Here is a 20832-nt window from a genome sequence, read left to right as displayed (position 1 = left end):
CCTATAGTATAGGTCACTCGAATCACTCCCATAATGATAAGACGCGCACTGTGAGTGTGACCGTTAACGTCTCATGCCAATGATCAGAGAAGCAATTGCTCCGTTAGCAATTTTTCGCTGCCATTCCGCACTGTAGACTGTTTATGTTATTAGCCAAATTTGGAAACAAATATGCTAATCCGCAATAGACCATTTTTCGTGTTAGTTGAAAATATAATATCTTACTGGGAATATGAGAGTCAATGAGTTTTTTATTGCTAATCTAAATATGTTCGGATGCTATAACGGCAATTTTGCTTTTATATTGTGAAGTATTATTTAATTGCAAGATATTGCCAAATCTTGCATTGTGTACCGTTGAGCGATGCAATGTCCAGTCGCTAATCCGTAAGCTACTAGCTACGGTAGTCACAAATAATTCACCCACCCCCCTATTTCTTTCAATTTCCTGGATTTATCCTCAATTTTACATTAAAAAAATGTTTAATCGCATAGGAAAACTCCAGTCAAAACAGCTGTTTTTATCGTCCAAGTTCCCTTCTTCTTCACATGTTCAGTGTCTTTAACACGAACAATGATCTAGCCTGCTGCATAATAGGATTAGCGTAAAAAGTTTTGAAGTTAGTGATCCTTTATTGAGTACAGATTACACGAGAAGCGGTGCAGAATGCTGGAGTAAAAAAGCAATAGTAAAATTACCATAAACAGAACTGTGGGTGACGTAGGGGCCTCGTACTGTCGTAGGGAAATTACGCTCCTCAGAGGTAGAGCGAACTGCGACAGACTTGTGATAGCGAGGATACGAGGTAGCACTCACTTCGAAGGCAATTTGAACTCACAGCAACTAATCAGAAATGAAGTAACTTAAAAAAACAATCGATATAATAACACGGAAATTTTTAGCGAAAATGCATGATTCATAGTTCAAATCGATTCATGAGATCAGCATACCCAAATATCAGCGAGACAAGACAACGCCGTGTCGGGATCATCGTCACTCGAAGCTCTATCCCCGTAGAAATAAACGTCACTGAAAAGTATAGCATTGTTTGCAAGCTTCAGAAAACTGCATAGAAACTGGCCAACTGAAAATTTTTAGCACGAAAAATTTGCAGAACTAAAAATTAGATAAATACTTACCTATATCCCGGAACCTTGCAACAAATAAGATGCCATTTTAATTTACTATTACGATATTAATATCAAATCTCTTAAGAAACAAAAAATACTAAAAAATACTTATTTGAGACACAGATCTCATGGTTCTTCCTCGATATAAATAACGGATCTAAAGAATTTATTGGCATCGAGTGAGAGTACGTTAGACAAACGTAGTGTAAAATAAAATCTCGATGCAAGCTTTACTCGCGGCTAAGCTTGTATCGAACAAACTATGACAAACTTCGAAAGCTACTTGATTATTATCGAAAAAAAATTAATAAATTGTTTCGGCATTACGATTTTAAGACATCTGCATCTTAACGACAGCTAAAACCAAACAACAATAAACAGCAAATATAGTCTCAAAACAATCTCAATTCTACTAAATTATGGACACGAATATAGTTTCTTAAACATAAAATGAATGATTATCAGGATACAGTTCATAATGAAAGTAAAGATAATATTTCTTTTATAACAAAGCTAGTTGAAACAAAATTCATAACAGAATAAATGTAAGCAACGCTAATGGCATGCATAATTTCACTAGGTATACATCTAGAAACATTAGTTAGAATTAAACAGCACAGAAGACCAAGAAACTTGTAATATTCGTGAAAATTAATTAACATAGCGTAGAAAAAATATAGAGGACACAAAAAATTCTGCGGCATTCTATCTGGAGTTGAAAGCTGAAATATATTGTTGTATACAAAATTAACATTATTGCATGACTGTGCCAGAAGAATGTTTAGTGGCATCAAAACCTTGTATGCAGGCAGGCGCCAGAGCGAACGAATATAACACGAAAAGTGTACAAAATTAATCACTAACAATAGAGGCCAGTATTAAGCATCGGAACAATCTGGAACAGAATTACAACCAATAAGCGAAAACGAAATTTCGGTACTAAAACTGGAGTTCTAAAGAATTTTTGTGCCGTAGTTGAAATGTTTTAAACCAGTAAACACACGAATTCTTCGGCAGAGAAAATCTAAATGCTACTAAAAATTAAAGAAGCATTTATCGTTGACTAGTCCGAGCATAGCAATTTTATCAATAACCGAAGATCAGCAGGAGTACCAACCATAGTCACTAACATGAGTGACATTGTACGAGCAATTGAACACAAGCGATGCTGAAAAATATCTCAAATGCAAAAGAATTTTTCGGAACATGAAGGGTGTTAAAATGTCCTCAATTAAAAGAATTAGAGGAAGAAATGATTTGAATTTAAATTTACGTGTGAAAGACGCAAGGAAAATCGATTAAAATTTGACTGCCAACTTCTCATTTCATTGTGACAAGTCATAACATGAAGATAAAATGTAGAAGAAAGCTGACAAATAAACGAATTTTGTTGTGAATCAATTCGATCATTGACTCAAAATCCTTTATAAATTGTGAGAAAACATTGCGGAGACACAGCGATATTGTGACAAAATTTATTCCCTAAAGAACGTGTACGAGAGACACGTCCGTCAGCCGTGACTTATAACGAGAACGTCTAAAAACATATTTCCAAAAAGATAAAAAAAGATCTCTCATCTTATTCGCAAAAAGGTAAAAGATGTGCACAGAAATTGGGGAAAAATTCCAGCAGTTGCAGACAAGCGACATCAGCGGTAGCATGATAGTTTGAACAGGCGTCAGCAATTACACTACTTAAGTCACTCTAATGAACGCTATGAACTCGAACGGCGACATGGAGCATAATATCAAATTATATTTCTTCCAATATTCAGATGACAATTATTGAGAACGTAGTCTTGATTACAAAGACGAGTCATTCTATTGCGTGGGAAGTGAGACTTAGGATCAAGGATCATCAGATGCAGATCAATCATTTTTAAAACGCAGGCATGAAGAAGTGTAAACCTTTTAACTACGATAGCGAAAGCTACGTAATATTCGTGATAATTTTAATGAATGACAAATACAGAATAATATTTCGGGAAGTCAAGATAGTACATGAATATATAAGAGAATTTACACGATTCGTGGCAGGCATGAAGAATTACGAACTTTTTGCCTGCGGTTGCATTAGTTAGGGAAAATTTGATATAAATTGAAATGTATTCAAAATACGAAATAATGATTTAGTTTTGAAAAAATTAGAAATCATATAAATGCTTAAGAAGATGCTCATGATTCCTGATATACAATCATCGACCATTATAATAATCAACGTTATCTCTGTTAGTACAACATATTTCTGGGATCCTAATTAACGATAATAAAAACTCTCAAACCCCAATTGAGTGATGACAAAGTTAACAAGAAAATTCACTGAATAACACATGGAAACCAAGACAGTTCAAAGAAACTTTGCCAATCCGTTCGCGCCCGCGTGTTGCGGAAATCTTTCCAAGCCCCGGTCGAGTTCTAAGGTTCCAGCACCAACGTGATCCATTAAACTACTTATACAACTAAACACTAGTTATTATCAACCACCTGAGCACCCACTAACCACTTTTACCCAGAAAAAAGCGCCTAACTCTATTCAGCAGAACCCATGTTACCTATTGCAATAATTACGTCTAGGTTCATCAAGACTACACTAGAATACGTGGCGCTCAAGGCGATCTCAATGTAGCGTAACATATGAAGATAATACCAGCAAGCTGCCAAGTGAATGATAAATAAGAATAAATCGCAGGGAATTTTTTCAAATATTAGGTAGCTTTATATTCAAATTATTCGAATATGAGATTAAATGTAAATAGTAATTTGTAACCAGACATGTTAGGGTAGAAGTAGCGTTCGAAGCTATGACAAAGAGAAACGTTTGAATCTGTTCTTCGAAATCATTCAAAGTTATATTGCTCCAAAGAAAACTGCATTCAAATTATAGGAATGGAATAATAGTTCCCTACTAATAGCTTAAAATACTAGGGGATTCCACACACAGGAAAGGCAGTGGCAATCGAATGGAATATCGACAACACTTATGTATGGACTTCGGTATTCCTAGGCCTGAACTCGCCAGGTAGTTTACAACCGAAAGACAATTAAAAATCTGTGATACAGACTGCATAGTAACCGATGCTCAACAATTGAGACGCATCCAAATAAAATATAGCTTAGTACCAAATAAATAAATTCCCTTCACAACATGGAACTGGAGCGGAAATATCTGGTCTTAAAGATCATATGCCGTTGAGGTGATGGTGCAAGAGTCGCTTTACGTGTGACCGAGATTGCTTTTGTGACGAGAATTACGAAGTAAGCAGGTCATCGTACAGGTTAAACCTTATATTAAATAATAATTAATTAGATTACATTGACTAAGATTTGCACGAGCTCTGCCCTCTCAGAGCTACTAAATTATATATACTGGTCCAGGAACAGTCGAGATCGACGCCGTTCGTTAATACAGAGGAAAGTAGCATGTGACACGGCTTAACACATCAACAGAATAAAGACTCATGAGAAATTATAGTCTAATTCAAACAATAATGATAATACATTTGAGAACGATACTAAATAAATGACACTCACATAAATTGAGAGTCGTCAGGGAGAAAAATATGGCGCCAGACGAGTAGGTTAAAACTTCCACGCAATGTCAATCCACAAGTATAATTGCTCTCTGAAGCCGCACCTTAAGAGGGACATGCAGCAAACGCTACGAGACTAATAGTCTAGAGACTCGACTATTAGTCTCGATTATAGCCTAGACTCGAAGCGTCTAGGCGCTAGACTAAAAGTCGAGGGGCACGGCGAAGAGCGGCTCTCGCACGCAGAGCGGTGAGGTCTTCCTTTATGACGGGCACAGAACTGGGAACAGACAAATGATATTGAATTAAAGGGAACTACACCAGGAATATCTTTAATTCACGATCCTCAAGTGACAGCATTAAAATAGTTTTCACCTCTCTAACAAAGGTAGATGAAAAGTTTTCTTCACAATATTATTCGGACATTTATATAAGAGATAATGAGAAGTCATAGTGACACGATATGAGTATATTTCACCAGCATATCGTCTCCTTATGTTACAATAAGGAGACGACATATTCTCCTAATATGTCGTCTCCTTCAAGATTTTTATTAGTTTCGTTTTCTATCCACGTGCTGATTACACGACATTATCACCGATTATATAAAAACTTGGCATATAACGAGCTGGTATGACCAATATACAGTAGTTCACATAAACAAATTCAACTTCTTGCTTTTGTCTCCTGTCATGAATCTCAGTTTAGTGGATTTTCAGGAGCCAGTTTATTGGATTCTCTGGGGCCAGTTTATTGTATTCTCGGGGGCCAGTTTATTGTATTCTCGGGNTAATTATAGGTTCAGTTTATTGTAATCTATAGGTTCAGTTTATTGTAATCTATAGGTCCATTTTATTGTATTCAATTGAATATCTGCTCTCACCTTTGAGGATGTAGTCGGTGAGCAGGGCTGGCACCGTGGGACTGTCCTCGTTGATGGCCGCCAGAACTGCAAGCAAATATCAACGACATTATTAATATCAAGTCAATTACAACTCGCAGAAACTGATTATTTTTACGAGTATTGTAGACGCTAGCAGGACTTTTTAGTGGGAATTAGAAGTAGTATTAGAATGGCTTGCTAGCGCTTCAAGCTATTTCGCACCGTAGTTCAAAAGATAACATCGCCAGTGAGGCGGAAAGTCTCAATTATTAAAAATCTAAAATGAATCATCACCCATAAGGAGCGAAAGGTCTCAATAGTCCAGCCCGCTGAAGCTGGCTCAAAAGAAGCAGTGTTAGCATCTCAAAGAGACGAAGTGAAAAGGAGGGACAGGTGAAAAGTAACAGAAACTAAGACACTCGAACAAGAGGTCGCTTACACGGGACGTCGGCCGCCCGCACGAGAGAGACAGAGAAGGGAAATGTAAGGAATCCTACCTACATAATAACTTAACCCCACAACTGAGACTTACAGTCAGACACCGCGAGCGGTGGGGCGCTCAGGAACAATCCCCCTAGGATCGCGAGATCCCATAGGACTTCTGACGAGCACAGACACACGTCAGAAGTCCCCCCCCCCCCCGAGGGGTAACTACTAAGAAATTTCTTAACACAGGCGGAGCTACAAATTTAGTTAGACCGCACGAGAACGAAAAATACCGCACGAGAAAAAAATATAAAACGAGAACGACTTCTATATGGTAACACCAACCGATTTTGAAGTAACTCAAATAAAAATGCTTGTTACGAGTGCTTAGGTCGGTGAAAAATGTGTTGATGTGCATGCCACACGTACATGCCGTACATGTACATGTCACACGTACATGCCGTGCCGCACAATACAATAAATAACACTAGAAACAACATTCCGAGTTACCGATAAATTGCACTAAAATCATTGTTCTGTAAAGTTGATGTCGTACACAGAGCAGCCCGTGCACGTTGAAGCCTGTGTGTAGGTGGCAGCCTGCGTGCACGTAGCAGCTTACGTATACATAGCAGCCTGCATGCACGTAGTAGCTTACATATACATAGCAGCCTACGTACACGCAGCAGCCTACGTACACGTAGCAGCCTACGTGCACGCAGCCGCCTACGTACACGCAGCAGCCTACGTACACGCAGCAGCCTACGTACACGTAGCAGCTTACGTATACATAGCAGCTTACGTACACGTAGCAGCCTGAGTAAACATAGCAGCCAAAATCTTACAAGTGATGGGTAGGTCCAGCTATTTTAAATTATTATATTTCTACTGGAAGGCTATTAATTTTTGCTAGCACGGCTCCTGGACATCTTACTTTTGTTGAGGATCTGGAGGCTCTGGTTGTCCGGGGGTCCGTGGCCCACGTCGTAAGGGATCACCGTTGTCAGGTACTGTCAAGGAGGCATGGCGTTAAGCTACAAGGTTTGTTAGATTTTCTGAATATTTAAGCATTGATATAATTAATTATTATTTAAAGCATCGAGATCCGCACTGTGAGCAATATAGACGAAAATTAAATAAAAAGTTATTATTTACCTTAGAATGCACGGCAAGCATTGTTTATAGCACGGCATTATGATCAGTGAACCTTTTTATTGTATTTAAAAGAGCTATATTTCACTAGACGTTAAATAAAGTAGCGACAGTAAAATATTGCACACCTTAGGACCAGCGCCATGATTGGTGGACTTTTTAACATTCTTTTTATCGACGTTGAAGTTCCGTCTTTTATTCTGTACTTGAAGGAGCAGGGAGATGAAGGAGTTCTTGAGCTCCTTCTGGAACTCGAGTTCATCCCTGAGTGCGAGCTGCGAGATGAGTGTCTCAGAGTACTGGCTGATGACGGTCTCGAGTTCCATGAGACACTCGTTGAGTTGAGACACCGTGAGACTGCTGAGCTTGTCATGGTACAGCGGCGATGGCAGCGGCCGCAGTGACGACCTGCCGGCCTCTGACCCGACGCTGCTGTGCGTGCTGCTCGTGCAGCCCTCGTCCTCACTCGAGCTGCCCTCCTGCACAGCACCATCGAGTTGTGGAGGTGACAGCCATCATGGCGGCGCAGAAAGCCATTAATATAGCTTAATATTAATTTAATTTGTCAGCTTCTTCCCTCCCTCGCTTCGTCTGCAAACTTACGCCCACTGTTAACCACCCTCTCTGCGTCCTACCCCCCTAACCTAGGAGTTGGAGTCCAACCCCCTAAATTGCACCACAAACAACGACCTACCGATCCACCTCAGAGGATAACTCATAATAATAAAACTAATGGATAACTTAAACGGCTAAAAGTAAATATAGGCAAAAAACATATAAATACAACCTGCGTAGAGCGAGTCAAGTCACCGACATGGATGATACGGTACCACGGATACCTTAGAGATGGTTCTTCTTATCGCTATAGGAAAGGACAGATAAATAAGGCCGGTATAGTCACGGACCTGCATGATGTCGTCGATCTCCCTGATGACCTCGTCGGCGGTCTTGAGGGGCGGGTCGCCGGGCGTGGTGCCATCCCCGGACTCCAGGATGAGAGTGTGCAGGTCCAGGTCCTGCGCTACGGCCTCCTCTTCGTCACCTCCTACCAGGGGCGTCGCGCCAGTGCTCACAGGCGAAGTGCCATCCTGGGGCAGGATACGATTAGCATATTGTCGCCGCAAATACGACCGCAAAATTACTCATGAACGTGCAATAGTCAGTAATAAACATATCAGCAAGGCCCGCTTAGCCTCAGCTTAGGCAGCTAGCGACCGTACAATCGTCAGCAACAAACTTATCTGCCAGGCACGCGGAAATCAATTGACGTCGTAATAAATTCAGTTATAAACCGATCAGTCAAATACACAGGAAATAATCTAATTATCAGAACCAGCAATAGCTAATGAAGCCTGGAAGTAAGTTTGGCTGAAAATTAAGTGTTGAAAGCACAAGAAGCTTCAATCGCCGTTAGTAGCGTTGTTGGAAGCACGATAAAAACGAATACAAAGTGCATAAATATTCACAAAACGAACAAAATTTGATCAATTGTTCAGTTCGGAACAAAACCTAAACAATTTCGGCCGAAATCAATTCCCCCAATAGATTGTATACGAATTGTAATTCGTTAATTTCATACATATAAACTTTTTTAAATGTGCAACGATGTTTTTATGCAAGGATGAATGCGCGAAGATGCGTCGCAAAATAATTTTATACCTAATAAAGTTCTTAAATGTACAACGATTGTTTTCTGCAAGTATGAACGTGCCAAAAGGTTGCTCGAGTGCTCACTGCTCACCAAGTTCGAGTTGAGGTTGAGAACAGGCAGAAACTTCTGGCGTGTGTGACTCTTGCTCCAGTCAATAGGTAATAAGTTGCCAAAATTTCCTGTGATCGTCCACCACATCCTGGACATAGAATATTCACAAGTCTTAACTTCAACTATAAAAAAATAGAATATCGTACGACCCACTACGACGTACCTACCTACGTCAGCATTCTAGTATAAGCTCTGTCAGCTGACCAAACTTACTTGCCTAAGTACATTTTATCAATATCCAGGTGAATATTAGTGTTAGATATAAAAGTGTTCCATCAAAATAAATGGCATGAATTCTGTCACGCAGCAGTTCATCAACTTCATTTGTAGTGAATTTTTGTGTTATTTATTCTATTAGAAGCTTAACAATACCGTATCCTCGTCTTGAAATTATTACAGAAAACAAAACTTACCCGTTCACGAGCGTCTAATTTTATATTAAAATCAAATTTAATTAGTGAAAACTCTACATATAATTACTGGTGTCATAACCTGATAATTTTTCGATGATTAGCATGGAAAAAGATTAAATGTTAAAACTTTTTGTTGCGTCTTGAGCTTTACAAAATGAACAAATGAAAATATTTTGTTCATTTACGTCATTTTTTAATAAAAAGAAAGATTAAATCGACGTGGCGACCCATTAATGATTCATCGCAAAATAAACGCGTAACCTTAGCCTTAGGCGACACATGCATCCATCGATTGGTGATCGTGCGTCTGGCTACGTTGGCCGAACTCCGCCCTAGATGGTCTCGATATACAACACAATAATATAGAGTTCTCACATGCAAATATACTCACTGGCAGTCATTCATAATTTCTTCCTGTGATCTAACTTGTACTGGAGCATATTTATCAACTTCGTCTTCATAATTGTGAAAACATTTGGTTATTTTCTCATCAAATGTGTTGACAAGGTCTTCTAAGGAGGTCGAAAATGTGTCGTCCAAGTTGTCGGTGGTATCAGACATGTTGTCCAAAACGTCATTATCATTTGGAGTAGATACAACGGTTCGGGATACATTTTTATTTCTGTTGGGTTCACTTGAAGACTGAAAATCAGAAAACTCGTCCCATTCGTCGTTATCAAACTTTGCAAGAGGCACAGACACTTTAATTTCAGGCATGATTACGCGGAGTAACCGACCACCCCGTAGCACGGAACTGATCTTACTGATGCCTTGCCTTCAAGTTCAAGTGTCTGTCTCTGCCACTCTTTCGCTGGTCTGCCTAAAGGCTGCAAAACATGGGCCATGCACGCATCCATACCCTAAATATGCTGGTTGTAATAGGCTTAGGATTCACTATTAATCATATGTACATTTATACAGTTTCGCATGGTAGAGGTAAAACTGAGGAATGGGCACTTAAAATTTATGAACGATACTTCTATAATTTCGCTGGTTACGTAAGAAAACTACAGCGTAGTTTTGCTCGTTAGTGAAATTGCATGCAAACTGTTATTTCAATTGTGCGTTAAATCAAATAAAAATACCTAATGACTCATAAACTATTAATAAAATATAATAATTATTAGTCGTATTTCCAAGCTCAAAACGATAGCTAAACCGTGTTTTTTTTCGACAAAAGTCATAAATTTTGGCTAAGAATTGAAAACGTACAGTTCAAAGATTCATGATTTTAATAGCAGCTGGCTAAAAGGAAAATTCTTCAACTTCAACATTTACTATATTGCCAGCACAGCAGCGTGAACTTGTTTGAAAGGATCTACCGAACGTATTGTGTACATTATTTAATAGTTGCCAACAATCATTGAGCTCGTCCTCTTCAGAAAGTGAAAGGGATACCAGGGTATGGCACCACGCCGAGGCATTCTTCCACTACTTGCCGACTTTCCACGTCTTCATCGTCTATCGCCTTACCGTGCAAAATTTCTCTAATTAAAGTCAGTTTAGATTGATTCATCAGAACACAGTCTCCACTTCGATTTTTCTCTAAACTTTTTATTGAACCGATAAGGGGATCAGCATGATTCTGAATCCATTTCTGAAATTCAACGATGACCTTACGCCATTTTCGAAATTCTATGCTGAAATTAGACCTCTACCTCTAGCACTGACGTCCCCAATAAAAATCCGCACCAGCTACTCGAACGGCATGCAGAGAAGATGGGCAATGATAGTCGGCATGAAATGAATTTTTTCGAGTCAAGTCATCAGCAGATCTATCACAGGCAGTGCAGTTATGTAAGGCACACTCTATTCCTAAAAACACAATTGAGCACATGAAAAAGTGAGTAGATGTGGCAAAAAGATGAGATACTATGAATTATTACGTTGTATAAACACTGAAGTGTGACAATAAAAATAAACTATAAACAGGCATTACTCAGTAAAACAACATCACACCTGTGGTCCCACGAGCTAAAATGCAACCAGTCTTGAATTTCATACGAATAAGTTCAAGTAATATCTATCTTGTACGTAATGTATATTACTTCCCGACTCCTACGCAAGGTACGGCCGCCAGAATACTTCAGGCAATATACGGTACCTTTCAAAAATAAACGAGAATCTATTTGCTTACTGTTATTTAAAACGAATTGACTAGAATTGAAAAGACCTTATATAAGTACTTACATCATTAGTCTGCTTATATCGCAAGTTCACAAGGAATTTAAAAGCAAAGAAAACGCCAAGAAAATTCACCATATCGATATTGAAAACGTTTCGGAGTCCAGCTCCATCATCAGTTCGACTAAACTAATGTTAGGTCCTGTTTAGGTTTTATGTCTGTCTTTGAATTTTGACTTTTAAAGTGATTTTATTCATTTTTAGTTTAGTCGAACTGATGATGGAGCTGGACTCTGCTACGTTTTCAATATCGATATGGTGAATTTTCTTGGCGTTTTCTTTGCTTTTAAATTCCTTGAAAAGACCTGTTAAACTATTTGAATACTAACTCTGAGATCGATAGAAGGCGTAATGAACGCTTCGTTGTAAAGACGACACACATTAATCACGAATAACATAATGACCATACAATCAGCTGGTCCGTCAGTAGAAGGTTTTATTGGGACCACCGGAGAAGCACCTGAAGAGCAACGTTAATTCTGGGTTAATCTGCGTCAATTAAAGGTCAAATTGAAATAAGCTACCGTATGGCTGCATGAGCCTTAGTATTTCGATCACGCGATCACTAGTGAATTCATTAGCCGAGTTGCTTATGAGTTATTCAATCTACCTAACTACCTACACCACAAGTAACAATACCGTACACACGGAATTTCTGAAAAACACGCGAGTTCGACCAACAGCAAAACTACAGTGACATAATCCTGGCGTAAAGTTATACTGGTCACACTGGTGCAGCAACATGCACAGTATTTGTGATGGGGGCCTCGTGAGGCCACATTCAAACCAATATAATGATTGTATGGAAAGATGTCTGCAAGAAACACAATTCACACCGAGAAGCAGTAAAATACCACTTCAAGACAACTTGATTAAAAAAGCATTTGTGAAAATTATCAGGCTAGGTACTGAAGATTCCAGTTCATGTAGAATTGTTATCGGATGCATCAGTGGCAGCACCAAACATGTGGTTATAGGTTGATGTGATCGCGGCCAACTGTCTCTGGAACGTCTCATTTCTGACTTTCATCTGGTCAACTTCCACTTTTAGTTGGCGGATCTGAGATTGATAGGCGCGCTCTTCACTTTCCTTCGCGGCAGTGATGGAGCGGACGTTGTCTTGCAGCTCCAAAAGCTTACTTCTGTTTTCAGACAGAATCGAGTTAAGTTTTGTTTGCGTCTCTGCTAAACTGGCTTCAGCTCTAGCGAGCTGAGCAGACCGCTCTTCCAGTTTAGTGTTAAGTGAGCAGTTCTCAGTGATGCGCTCTTCAAGCTGCTGGTTGAGAGCTGACAGCGCGCGCACTCGTTCACTCAGTGCTGTCTCGAGCTTGAGCCTCGCGCTTGTAACAGACTTGAGCTCGGACTGCGAGCGTGAGAGCTGGGCACGCAAGCTGTCAGCGTCGCTCGTGAGCTTCTTGAGTGCGACGTCCTTAGACGAGACATCGCGCTCCAGGCGAGATTCTAGCTCCTCAGCCTAGCAGGACAATTATGTAAGAAAAAAATGATTCAATGCCATTCATTGTGGCAGGATTTCATATAACAAATAATACGGATTTCTCACATTTATACATGCATTCCAAAACATTAGGTATAAAATATATAAATAATAAGTGACTCATTTATGAAGGAGTGTGAATTCTCCCTGTTAGCGCATTTCCTCATTTATGAAAAAAATGCACTATTGTGCTCGCCATGTCCGTCTGTCCGTCCGTCTGACTGTCTGTCCGTGACTTCACGTTTTCGTCGACGAGAAAATGCGCTCTCTGTCACTCACTGCAGTGAGTACTGAGTTATATTTTTTTCATGTATGGTAGCTCTACATAAGAAAATATATAAATCAATGCATTGATGAAATATTACCTATTACAGCTATTCCTTCATATAATATAGATCTGACCTTGTAGGGACACGTTTCTCACCTTCATACGATGCTGCAAACATTCTTTTTCAATTTCGCTCAGTTTTTTCTCACTCACGATGAGCTTTTCTTGTAGCTCTGATTTGGAATGCATTTCTTCTTCATATTTCAAATGAAGATTTTTATTTTCCTCCTTGAGGTGTTCACATAAGGTACCGAGTTCCCTGCATTCAACAGCAATGTTGTTCTGTTGCTGCAATGCATCCAACATTTTCGTGAGCGAATCTTCAATAGAGCGATGAAGCAATTTCATTTCAGTATCTCTTGTCTGGTCTGAAATTGTCAGGGCCCATTTTTCCAGGAGAGATCGTAAATGATCAACAGTGAGATTAGCCTCAGCGCCACTGCTCTCTGCACGGCCTTGCAGCTCCCCGGTAACGTCATTTCTACCATCCAAGCTTGAGGGAATAACTCTAGTGGCCGCGTCAAGCTCTGTTCTAAGGGCGGACAGTTGCTCCATCAATGAAAATTTTTCAGCTTCATGGCTCTTCATAAGTTGCTTGCACTCCTCAGAGTATTTTTGTACGACATCACCATAGATTTGTTGAACTTCGGTTAACTTCCAATGGTAGTGCTCCAGCAGACGCTGCTCAGATGCTTCTTTCTCGTCAGACCACACCGCACGGAGCTCATCCACGTCCAGCAAATTACACTGAACTCCTGTGCTGTCTACCTTTGACGACGCTCGTTCCGATGGCACTGAAGTTGTTCCCCTCTGTGTCTGTGCGCGCAAAAATATAGTAAATACATGCTTAATTGAACAATTTCAAATACACAATTAGGTATTGATTGGAGGATGACAATGCAGTTAGTAGAAAAATGATACATGATCACCATTCGATTATACAGTGTCGATACTAAAATGTGATGGAGGCAATAGTACAACAATAGTAAAATTTGGAGAAGTACTGAGTAAATGGAAGAATTAACTACTGATCAAAACAAGTGTATTACTAACCTGATTATTCTGTTCCGCGAGATGTTTTAACTTAGTATCACTTGAAATCACAGCATTTTTCTCGATTTCAACGTGATGAGGATGAGACTGCAATTGGTCTTTTGCCTTCATAGATTCAATTGTCTTCTCCAGCCTTTTCTTCTCTTCTTCAAGCTTAAAAAAAGCCATTTATTTAGCATTTGATGCAAATCACAACACTTCACACATGAGTACAGCAATGCGCCAAATTTATCAATAATCGATTCAACTGGTTTTTACGTTAGTAATTATATGTATTTTAAAATGCTGAAAAAAATTTCACTGGAATTCTGTTTGAATTTTTTGTTATATGCATCCAAGTCTTTTTTATTCATACATTTCATAAACAATATCACAAGCAGGCTGCAACATTAGAGTGAAGAAAATAGCAAAATAAATTCATTTCATTAAGATTAAGTCCATGATATAACAATTTTCACGTGAATCAACACTACAGCTAACATAAAATTTCACTTTAATAGCTAGCATGCAAATTTCTAAAAAATGGAAATGACCTGCACATCCATTAACATAATTGCAAAATTATCAGCATTATACCTTGATAAACTTGACCAAGACATCTTTGTGATCACGAGCCAATGATTCTAGCTTGTCCAGGTCAACCAAGCTGTGATGCTGCTGTAACTCAACCAGTTGACGGCGCAAGCGGAATACCTGATGCATACAAGTATATATAATTTGATGTAAGCAAAATTTATACTAATGAAATGAATTGCAACACAAGTATCCTCATAAAAATCCACACTTGGTTGAAATTTTGTGGTTTTCTCAATGGAAATTATGGGCATTGCACAGAAACTCCCTGCAGCTTATAAGTCATAATAACCTTTATTGGTCATTTAGATTTTGGATCTGCCCCAAAGACCTCTGAGAAATTCTGAGGCTTCTGATAAGTCTTTTATGAAATTAAGGTGCAAATTAGAGAAATAAAAGCTACATGACATTAGTTACCTATGTGAAATCCATGACAAATTATACGTACTCTGAAAATTACTATTGAGGCAGTAAATATTAGGGTGGGAATAAATAAACAAATGAGGGAATACATTTTTTCTAGTTTACCCCATAATTTTAAACAATTCTTGTTAATTATGATTCATTAAGAAAAATGTGGTAACCTTTTTCTTCAGGGTCTTATTTTTATTTTTGAGAAATGAGTCAGCATAGATGGAAATTCCACTTGAAGTAATTTCTGAGCTCTGTGGTGACAGTGCAGTAGTAGATGGGCCTTGAGCAGCACCAGAAGGAGTGGACTCTGTTGTAGCACTGACACCAAGATTTTTAGGATCTCCTTGACCAGCATGTCTCTTCTGGCGACTGTGGGTGCTGGTGGCTTTAGTATAATACTTGAATTTTTTCACAGGATAATGATACTTTCTCGAGGGCAATTTCTGAAAACAAAAATCAACTTTAGTCAAAATATTTCAATGATTAAGACATTTTAGAGCTAAAGTTTGGACTGGTATTTCAAAGAGACCTTATCCATGGCAAAGAGGGGCTGAAGATTGAGTTGTTTGAAATGATAAGAATAAGAGAAATCTGTGAATATCTAGGTATTTCAGAATAAAATAGTATAAAAAGCACACTTTTGAACTTAGAACCATATTCTTGCAGATTTAACACAAAAAAGAATTAGCAAAGAAACAAGTAAGTGAGGAAGTAACTTACATGGCTGGCTTTGCAGGGTGGATGAATCCAAGGTTGATGATGCAGATGAGAAAAGCAAGTAAAGCAGTTGGAAGGTACAGAACAGCCCTTTAATGCCAGCAAAATTTGATCGGATGAAAGGCAAGACATCATTCATAAGCTTTCATGTTCAATTGAAAAACACAACTAAAAAATGTCTCAAGGATATAGGTGAGAATTTTAGAGTAGTGCAAAAAAAAACTTGTTTTGCAGCTGAAAAATTAATCACTGTGTGCGTTAATTATCAACTTAATTATTGTTGGGTTACCAGCAATACCTACTAAATAATTAATTTATTTGCCAGCACTTTTAGACTAGGGTACAAGGAACACATTCACTTTTTTTAAATTATACAGAAGCTCAATACCAAACATAAGTGATCTGGCCTTTCAAATAAGAAGTATTTCAATACTTCCAATTTACTTAGTTAAATTTTTTTTATTCATTTCTCATTCCTTTATGCTTTGCAATTAACTTGTAATTTATGCAAACAAATGATACAAGCAGTTTAATATTTACAATATTTTATTGGAAATAAGGGTTATTTTACCTTCACTGATGAGAAAGAAATAAGGTTTGGCCTGTTTTGGGTTTGACCCATTGCTAATTTCTTTTCTAAGAAATGAGAAAAACAACATTTTTTGCCTGCAATTTCAAAAATTCCCTTATAAAATGATAGTTTTTTTTATTTGCAATTTTTTTTCAATTTCGCTCAAAATTTCAGATTGGGATTAGGTTAAATGGAAAGAAAACTTACTTATAGATATTGTAATATTTCAAATAACATACATGACAAATTTTGAACTATATTTGTTGTTCAAATTTCATAGGGCCTAGGATAATGGTGTTAATGGTATGACATTTGTAGATATGTTAAGATTTGCCTCTCTGCCTGACTGTAAATCATGACACAAAAGCCATAACTTGGAAACTGGCTTGGAATATATCTAGCTTCTAACTTCCAAGCCACAACCAACATTTTCAGAACTGAGTAATTGCCATTAGACGAATTTTCTTTTATCTAATTATTAATAAAACTGCATGTTCAGTGCTTATATTTCATATGTTTCAAAATCTGGTCACTTTGGAGCTGGAAGATTTCATTCGTAAGCAGAAAAATTCAAATCTAGCTTGGAAACTGGAAGCAAGATTCACCAATTGGAAGAAAGAAGCTGAGGAATGTTTGGCTGTAGACTGTGTAGACTCTGTAGTGAATGGCACTCAATGCTCCAGTGTCATCCAAATGATCCAATGTATCTAGACTGTTTTTATGCCAATGATGGCACACATTGGTAAATTGATTAATTGACATATCAATATGGTAAATTGATTGAGAAGGATATGGCACATTACAAATAATGTAGGTGAAGCCATGATGGATACTAAACAATATGGTAGGCAGACAACAATACAGGTAATATGAGCAGTGCACCAAATGAAGAGGCATATTGCTTGATTTTAAATTTGTGACCAAGTCACCAGACTGTTTGTTCAGACAAAGAATTAGACAAGATTCCAAATTAAGGTTGAGTAGGCTTGATGGACACTACTGGACAGCATATTTTTTTTTTTTTTTTGTTGGGGCTAAGGCTTGTGGGAACAAATGCACCCACCAGCCTGATCTCTGTCAGGAAGAGAAAGCAATGCAGCAGACTCAGAGATCTGCTAGACTTGGTTGTTGCTCCCAATATGCTCTGGGGCAATACAATTTGAGTGTAACCACACACTTGAAGTAGGTCCCAAAGCCAAAGGCTGTTTGTGTCTTTAGATAATCCAGTTAAAAGGTAGATATTCTGGCAATATACAAGTTTCTTATATATTTACATTCATAAATCACAATAGATTTGTCATGCCAGACTGCAAAAAAAATTTTGATAGGCAAGAAAATACTACAGGGCTTTGTGCTGCAAGGAACTTAGCTCCTAAGGCTGAGTTCAGGTTCCAAGGGACTCCAATGTTGCAGATGGGCCACCACACACTGTATTCTCCAAATGTGGTAGCTGTAGTCAATGTAATATTTGAAAATGATGTAATCAATAGAGTTTTCAAAACTTAGTCAGAAGTAGTCACTGCAATCTGTCTGCCCAGTGTTCCTTCATTGGGTTAGGAAGAATTGTGTCAATTGGTGCATTAACTCCTCAAAGCTGACAAAGCACAAGGTTGAACAAGAAGATCTGTTGGCAGTGCCAACAGATCTTCTTGTTCAACCTTGTGGTGTTCTTCTTGTTCTTCCTTGTTCATGGTGGATTTCTAGGAAATTGTTGATCATTTAGATCCACCAGCATGGCGGGAGCGCTCCAGTGCTACCATCAAATGAGGTAATTAGGGACGGGCGGGGTAAATTGGGACAGTTGTCCCACATTTTGTAGAAATGTTGTAGCAGCTAAACTACGGTAATCAAAATATTACAAAACAAAAAATAGTGGCATATGTAAAGTTAAACATTTTTTGTTATCTATGAAACATAAAGTAAGCTGAGAAATTGTACATTTACTACTTCTAAGTTCTAAAAAATCCCTGAAAAAAATGTGAAAAATGAGATTTTGGAAACATACCTCTGCTAAGGTCTGTAGCAAAAAAATATTTGCCGTATCAAAAAATTTTACTTACATAAAAGTTGCACACAGATGTTGGCTTAAAAACGTGATGACAGAATTCGCATATCTCATTCCATTAATAAATGGTGGCCAGTTCCGCATGACAGGTAATAAGAGACACCCCCCGGCCCCCAGGGTAATAAAAGACACCTCTAAAAATGCATTTACAGTAGAACCTTGATTAGTAAAAGCTCCAGTTAATGAAAAAATCAATTAACAACAAAAATTTTGATTATTTTCGCCTCCCTCAGTGAAAAAATTTCACTCAATAAAAAATTAATGCATCATCGGTCATCACAAAATTGTGCATAGAATGTCATAGATATAATTGTGCACTGGGTAACATAGACTGAAAAGTAATTAACCTAAACTATGATTTATTCCTCCAAAATATATTATGGTTGTCACTGGAATATTCCTTTCTGTTATAGATAGGTATGTTTTTACAATTTTTTTTGTTATAGTGAATTCACTTAACCGTATTCAAATGGTGTGAAATTACAAGCCTTCCTGTGAGCTGACAGATACAGAAAACAGAGAAAAGTGCTAGGTATACAGCTGCTGATAATCTTGATATGAAACTTGCAGTAGACAAGGTTGTTGTAGATGCTCAATGGCATGTTAATGGATATGGTAATATCATACCAATAGAGGAAAGACAAGTAAAAATCCCATAAAATGTCATTTATTCTGCACATACATCATCTACAAAGGGAAAGGAAGACTTCAGATTACTGTCAGTAATGAATGAGTACACTCTGCATGCTTCAAACATTTCAAAATTGAGTCTTATTTCAAGTGTCCCGGATTACCCCATTCCCAGGGGTAATTCAGGATGCTTTTATTTTGCATCTGGCACCTTACAAATAGCATATAAAATTTTTTTGAAGATGCCATACAATAGCCCTCGCAAAGAGCTATAAAATGAGCCCAAACATGTATATGGAATGTTTCATGGTGAGAAGTTATTAATGAAAAACGCTCAAAACTGTCCCTTCTTATCACCCTGTTTGATGGTACTCACTTGAGGAGCAAGGGGGGAGCAGGACGATCACACTACTGCTGCTGCCAGCCCACTCACATTGGAGCATGCAGCCATCATGCTGCTAATGGAGCACAGGCACTCCTATTTTTGGCTCTCTGCTCCTCAATTACATAGGTTACTGTAACGGTGTAAGGATGAGTCCACTCCAATAGTAGCAGGAGGGCCACCATCCAGCGCTCCAAAACAAGCAGGCTGGCAGCAGCCGCAAGCAGTGGCAGCGTACTTGTCCCGCTAGCAGTGGCAGCGTGCTTGTCCCGCTAGCAGTGGCAGGCTGGCAGCGCACTCCCGGTCAGTGGTCACATCATCACATGAGCCGATGAGTAGGATAAAAGTGCAACAGGGATCCTGGTGCTGGTGGATCTAAATTCTAAATGATCAACCAATTTCTAGAATTCCACCATGCATAGATACGTGGTAATTTAAAAGGCATTTAGACTTTAGAATGCCACCATCATGGCACCATGCATGCGTTTTGCACTGTGTGAAAGGTTTGCAACCGGGGGAGCAACCCAGTCAGCAATCTCATTGCCTCTCACTCCTAAGGCAGTAAGGCTCTTCACCCAGCAGAGGGAGACAGAGTTAAGGGCTTAAGGCCATTAGGCCCTTCTGTAAATTTGTAAAAGCAGCAACTAGCCAGCAAGTAAATTTTAGACACTATTGCAGCATAAGTGGAGATGGGGTGTCATGTATTGGCCATTGACATTGCATCACTTGCGTGTTCCTAAGTAAGATATAGGTAAGCAGGATTTTGAGTCACTTAAATAAAATCACTGGTGTCTGGTTGGCTTTGAAGATCACATCATTGCCACAAGTCCACAACACAACTCAGGTCAAATTCCAGTGCCTTGTTGTAGATGGCAACAATTTTGCACCCATTATTGTATGGATTTGGGCGTGGTGATTCTGAAAAATAGCATTCCTGAGTCAGGCCTTTGCAACAGGTCAACGGCCATCTGTCACAGTCATGCATCACATGTTTGTTGTTTTTAGGAGAGAAAAGGAAGGCCAGGTAACAGTGACAATCAAAGCAGAGACCAGAGTTGTGTGAAAGTTTGTGTTAAGTGTACCTAAGTCAGTAAGATGAAAAGAAAGAAGGGGAAGAGAAATT

General features: G+C 38.6%; 2 protein-coding genes across 2 annotated transcripts; both read right to left on the bottom strand.

Annotated features, from left to right (window-relative positions):
• Positions 1–619: 619 nt before the first annotated feature.
• Positions 620–10061, bottom strand: LOC108683395 (fasciculation and elongation protein zeta-2). Its single transcript, XM_018172707.2, has 7 exons — positions 9689–10061; positions 8864–8972; positions 8028–8210; positions 7251–7601; positions 6905–6980; positions 5545–5610; positions 620–4941 (listed from the first exon to the last, which is right to left on the bottom strand). The coding sequence occupies exons 1-7, from the start codon at positions 10012–10014 to the stop codon at positions 4925–4927; spliced, it is 1128 nt and encodes a 375-aa protein (XP_018028196.1). The 5' UTR covers positions 10015–10061; the 3' UTR covers positions 620–4924.
• Positions 10062–11036: 975 nt separating this feature from the next.
• Positions 11037–16311, bottom strand: LOC108683399 (FYVE and coiled-coil domain-containing protein 1). The gene is made up of 7 exons (XM_018172712.2): positions 16065–16311; positions 15515–15787; positions 14934–15050; positions 14358–14510; positions 13401–14120; positions 11787–12955; positions 11037–11470 (listed from the first exon to the last, which is right to left on the bottom strand). The coding sequence occupies exons 1-6, from the start codon at positions 16194–16196 to the stop codon at positions 12404–12406; spliced, it is 1947 nt and encodes a 648-aa protein (XP_018028201.1). The 5' UTR covers positions 16197–16311; the 3' UTR covers positions 11037–11470; positions 11787–12403.
• Positions 16312–20832: the final 4521 nt, after the last annotated feature.

This window comes from Hyalella azteca, unplaced genomic scaffold, assembly GCF_000764305.2.
Source record: "Hyalella azteca isolate HAZT.00-mixed unplaced genomic scaffold, Hazt_2.0.2 contig9419, whole genome shotgun sequence".
NCBI classification, from domain to species: Eukaryota; Metazoa; Arthropoda; class Malacostraca; order Amphipoda; family Hyalellidae; genus Hyalella; species Hyalella azteca.
Note: the sequence above shows the minus strand (reverse complement) of the source record. Positions and strands in the feature narration are given on the sequence as shown.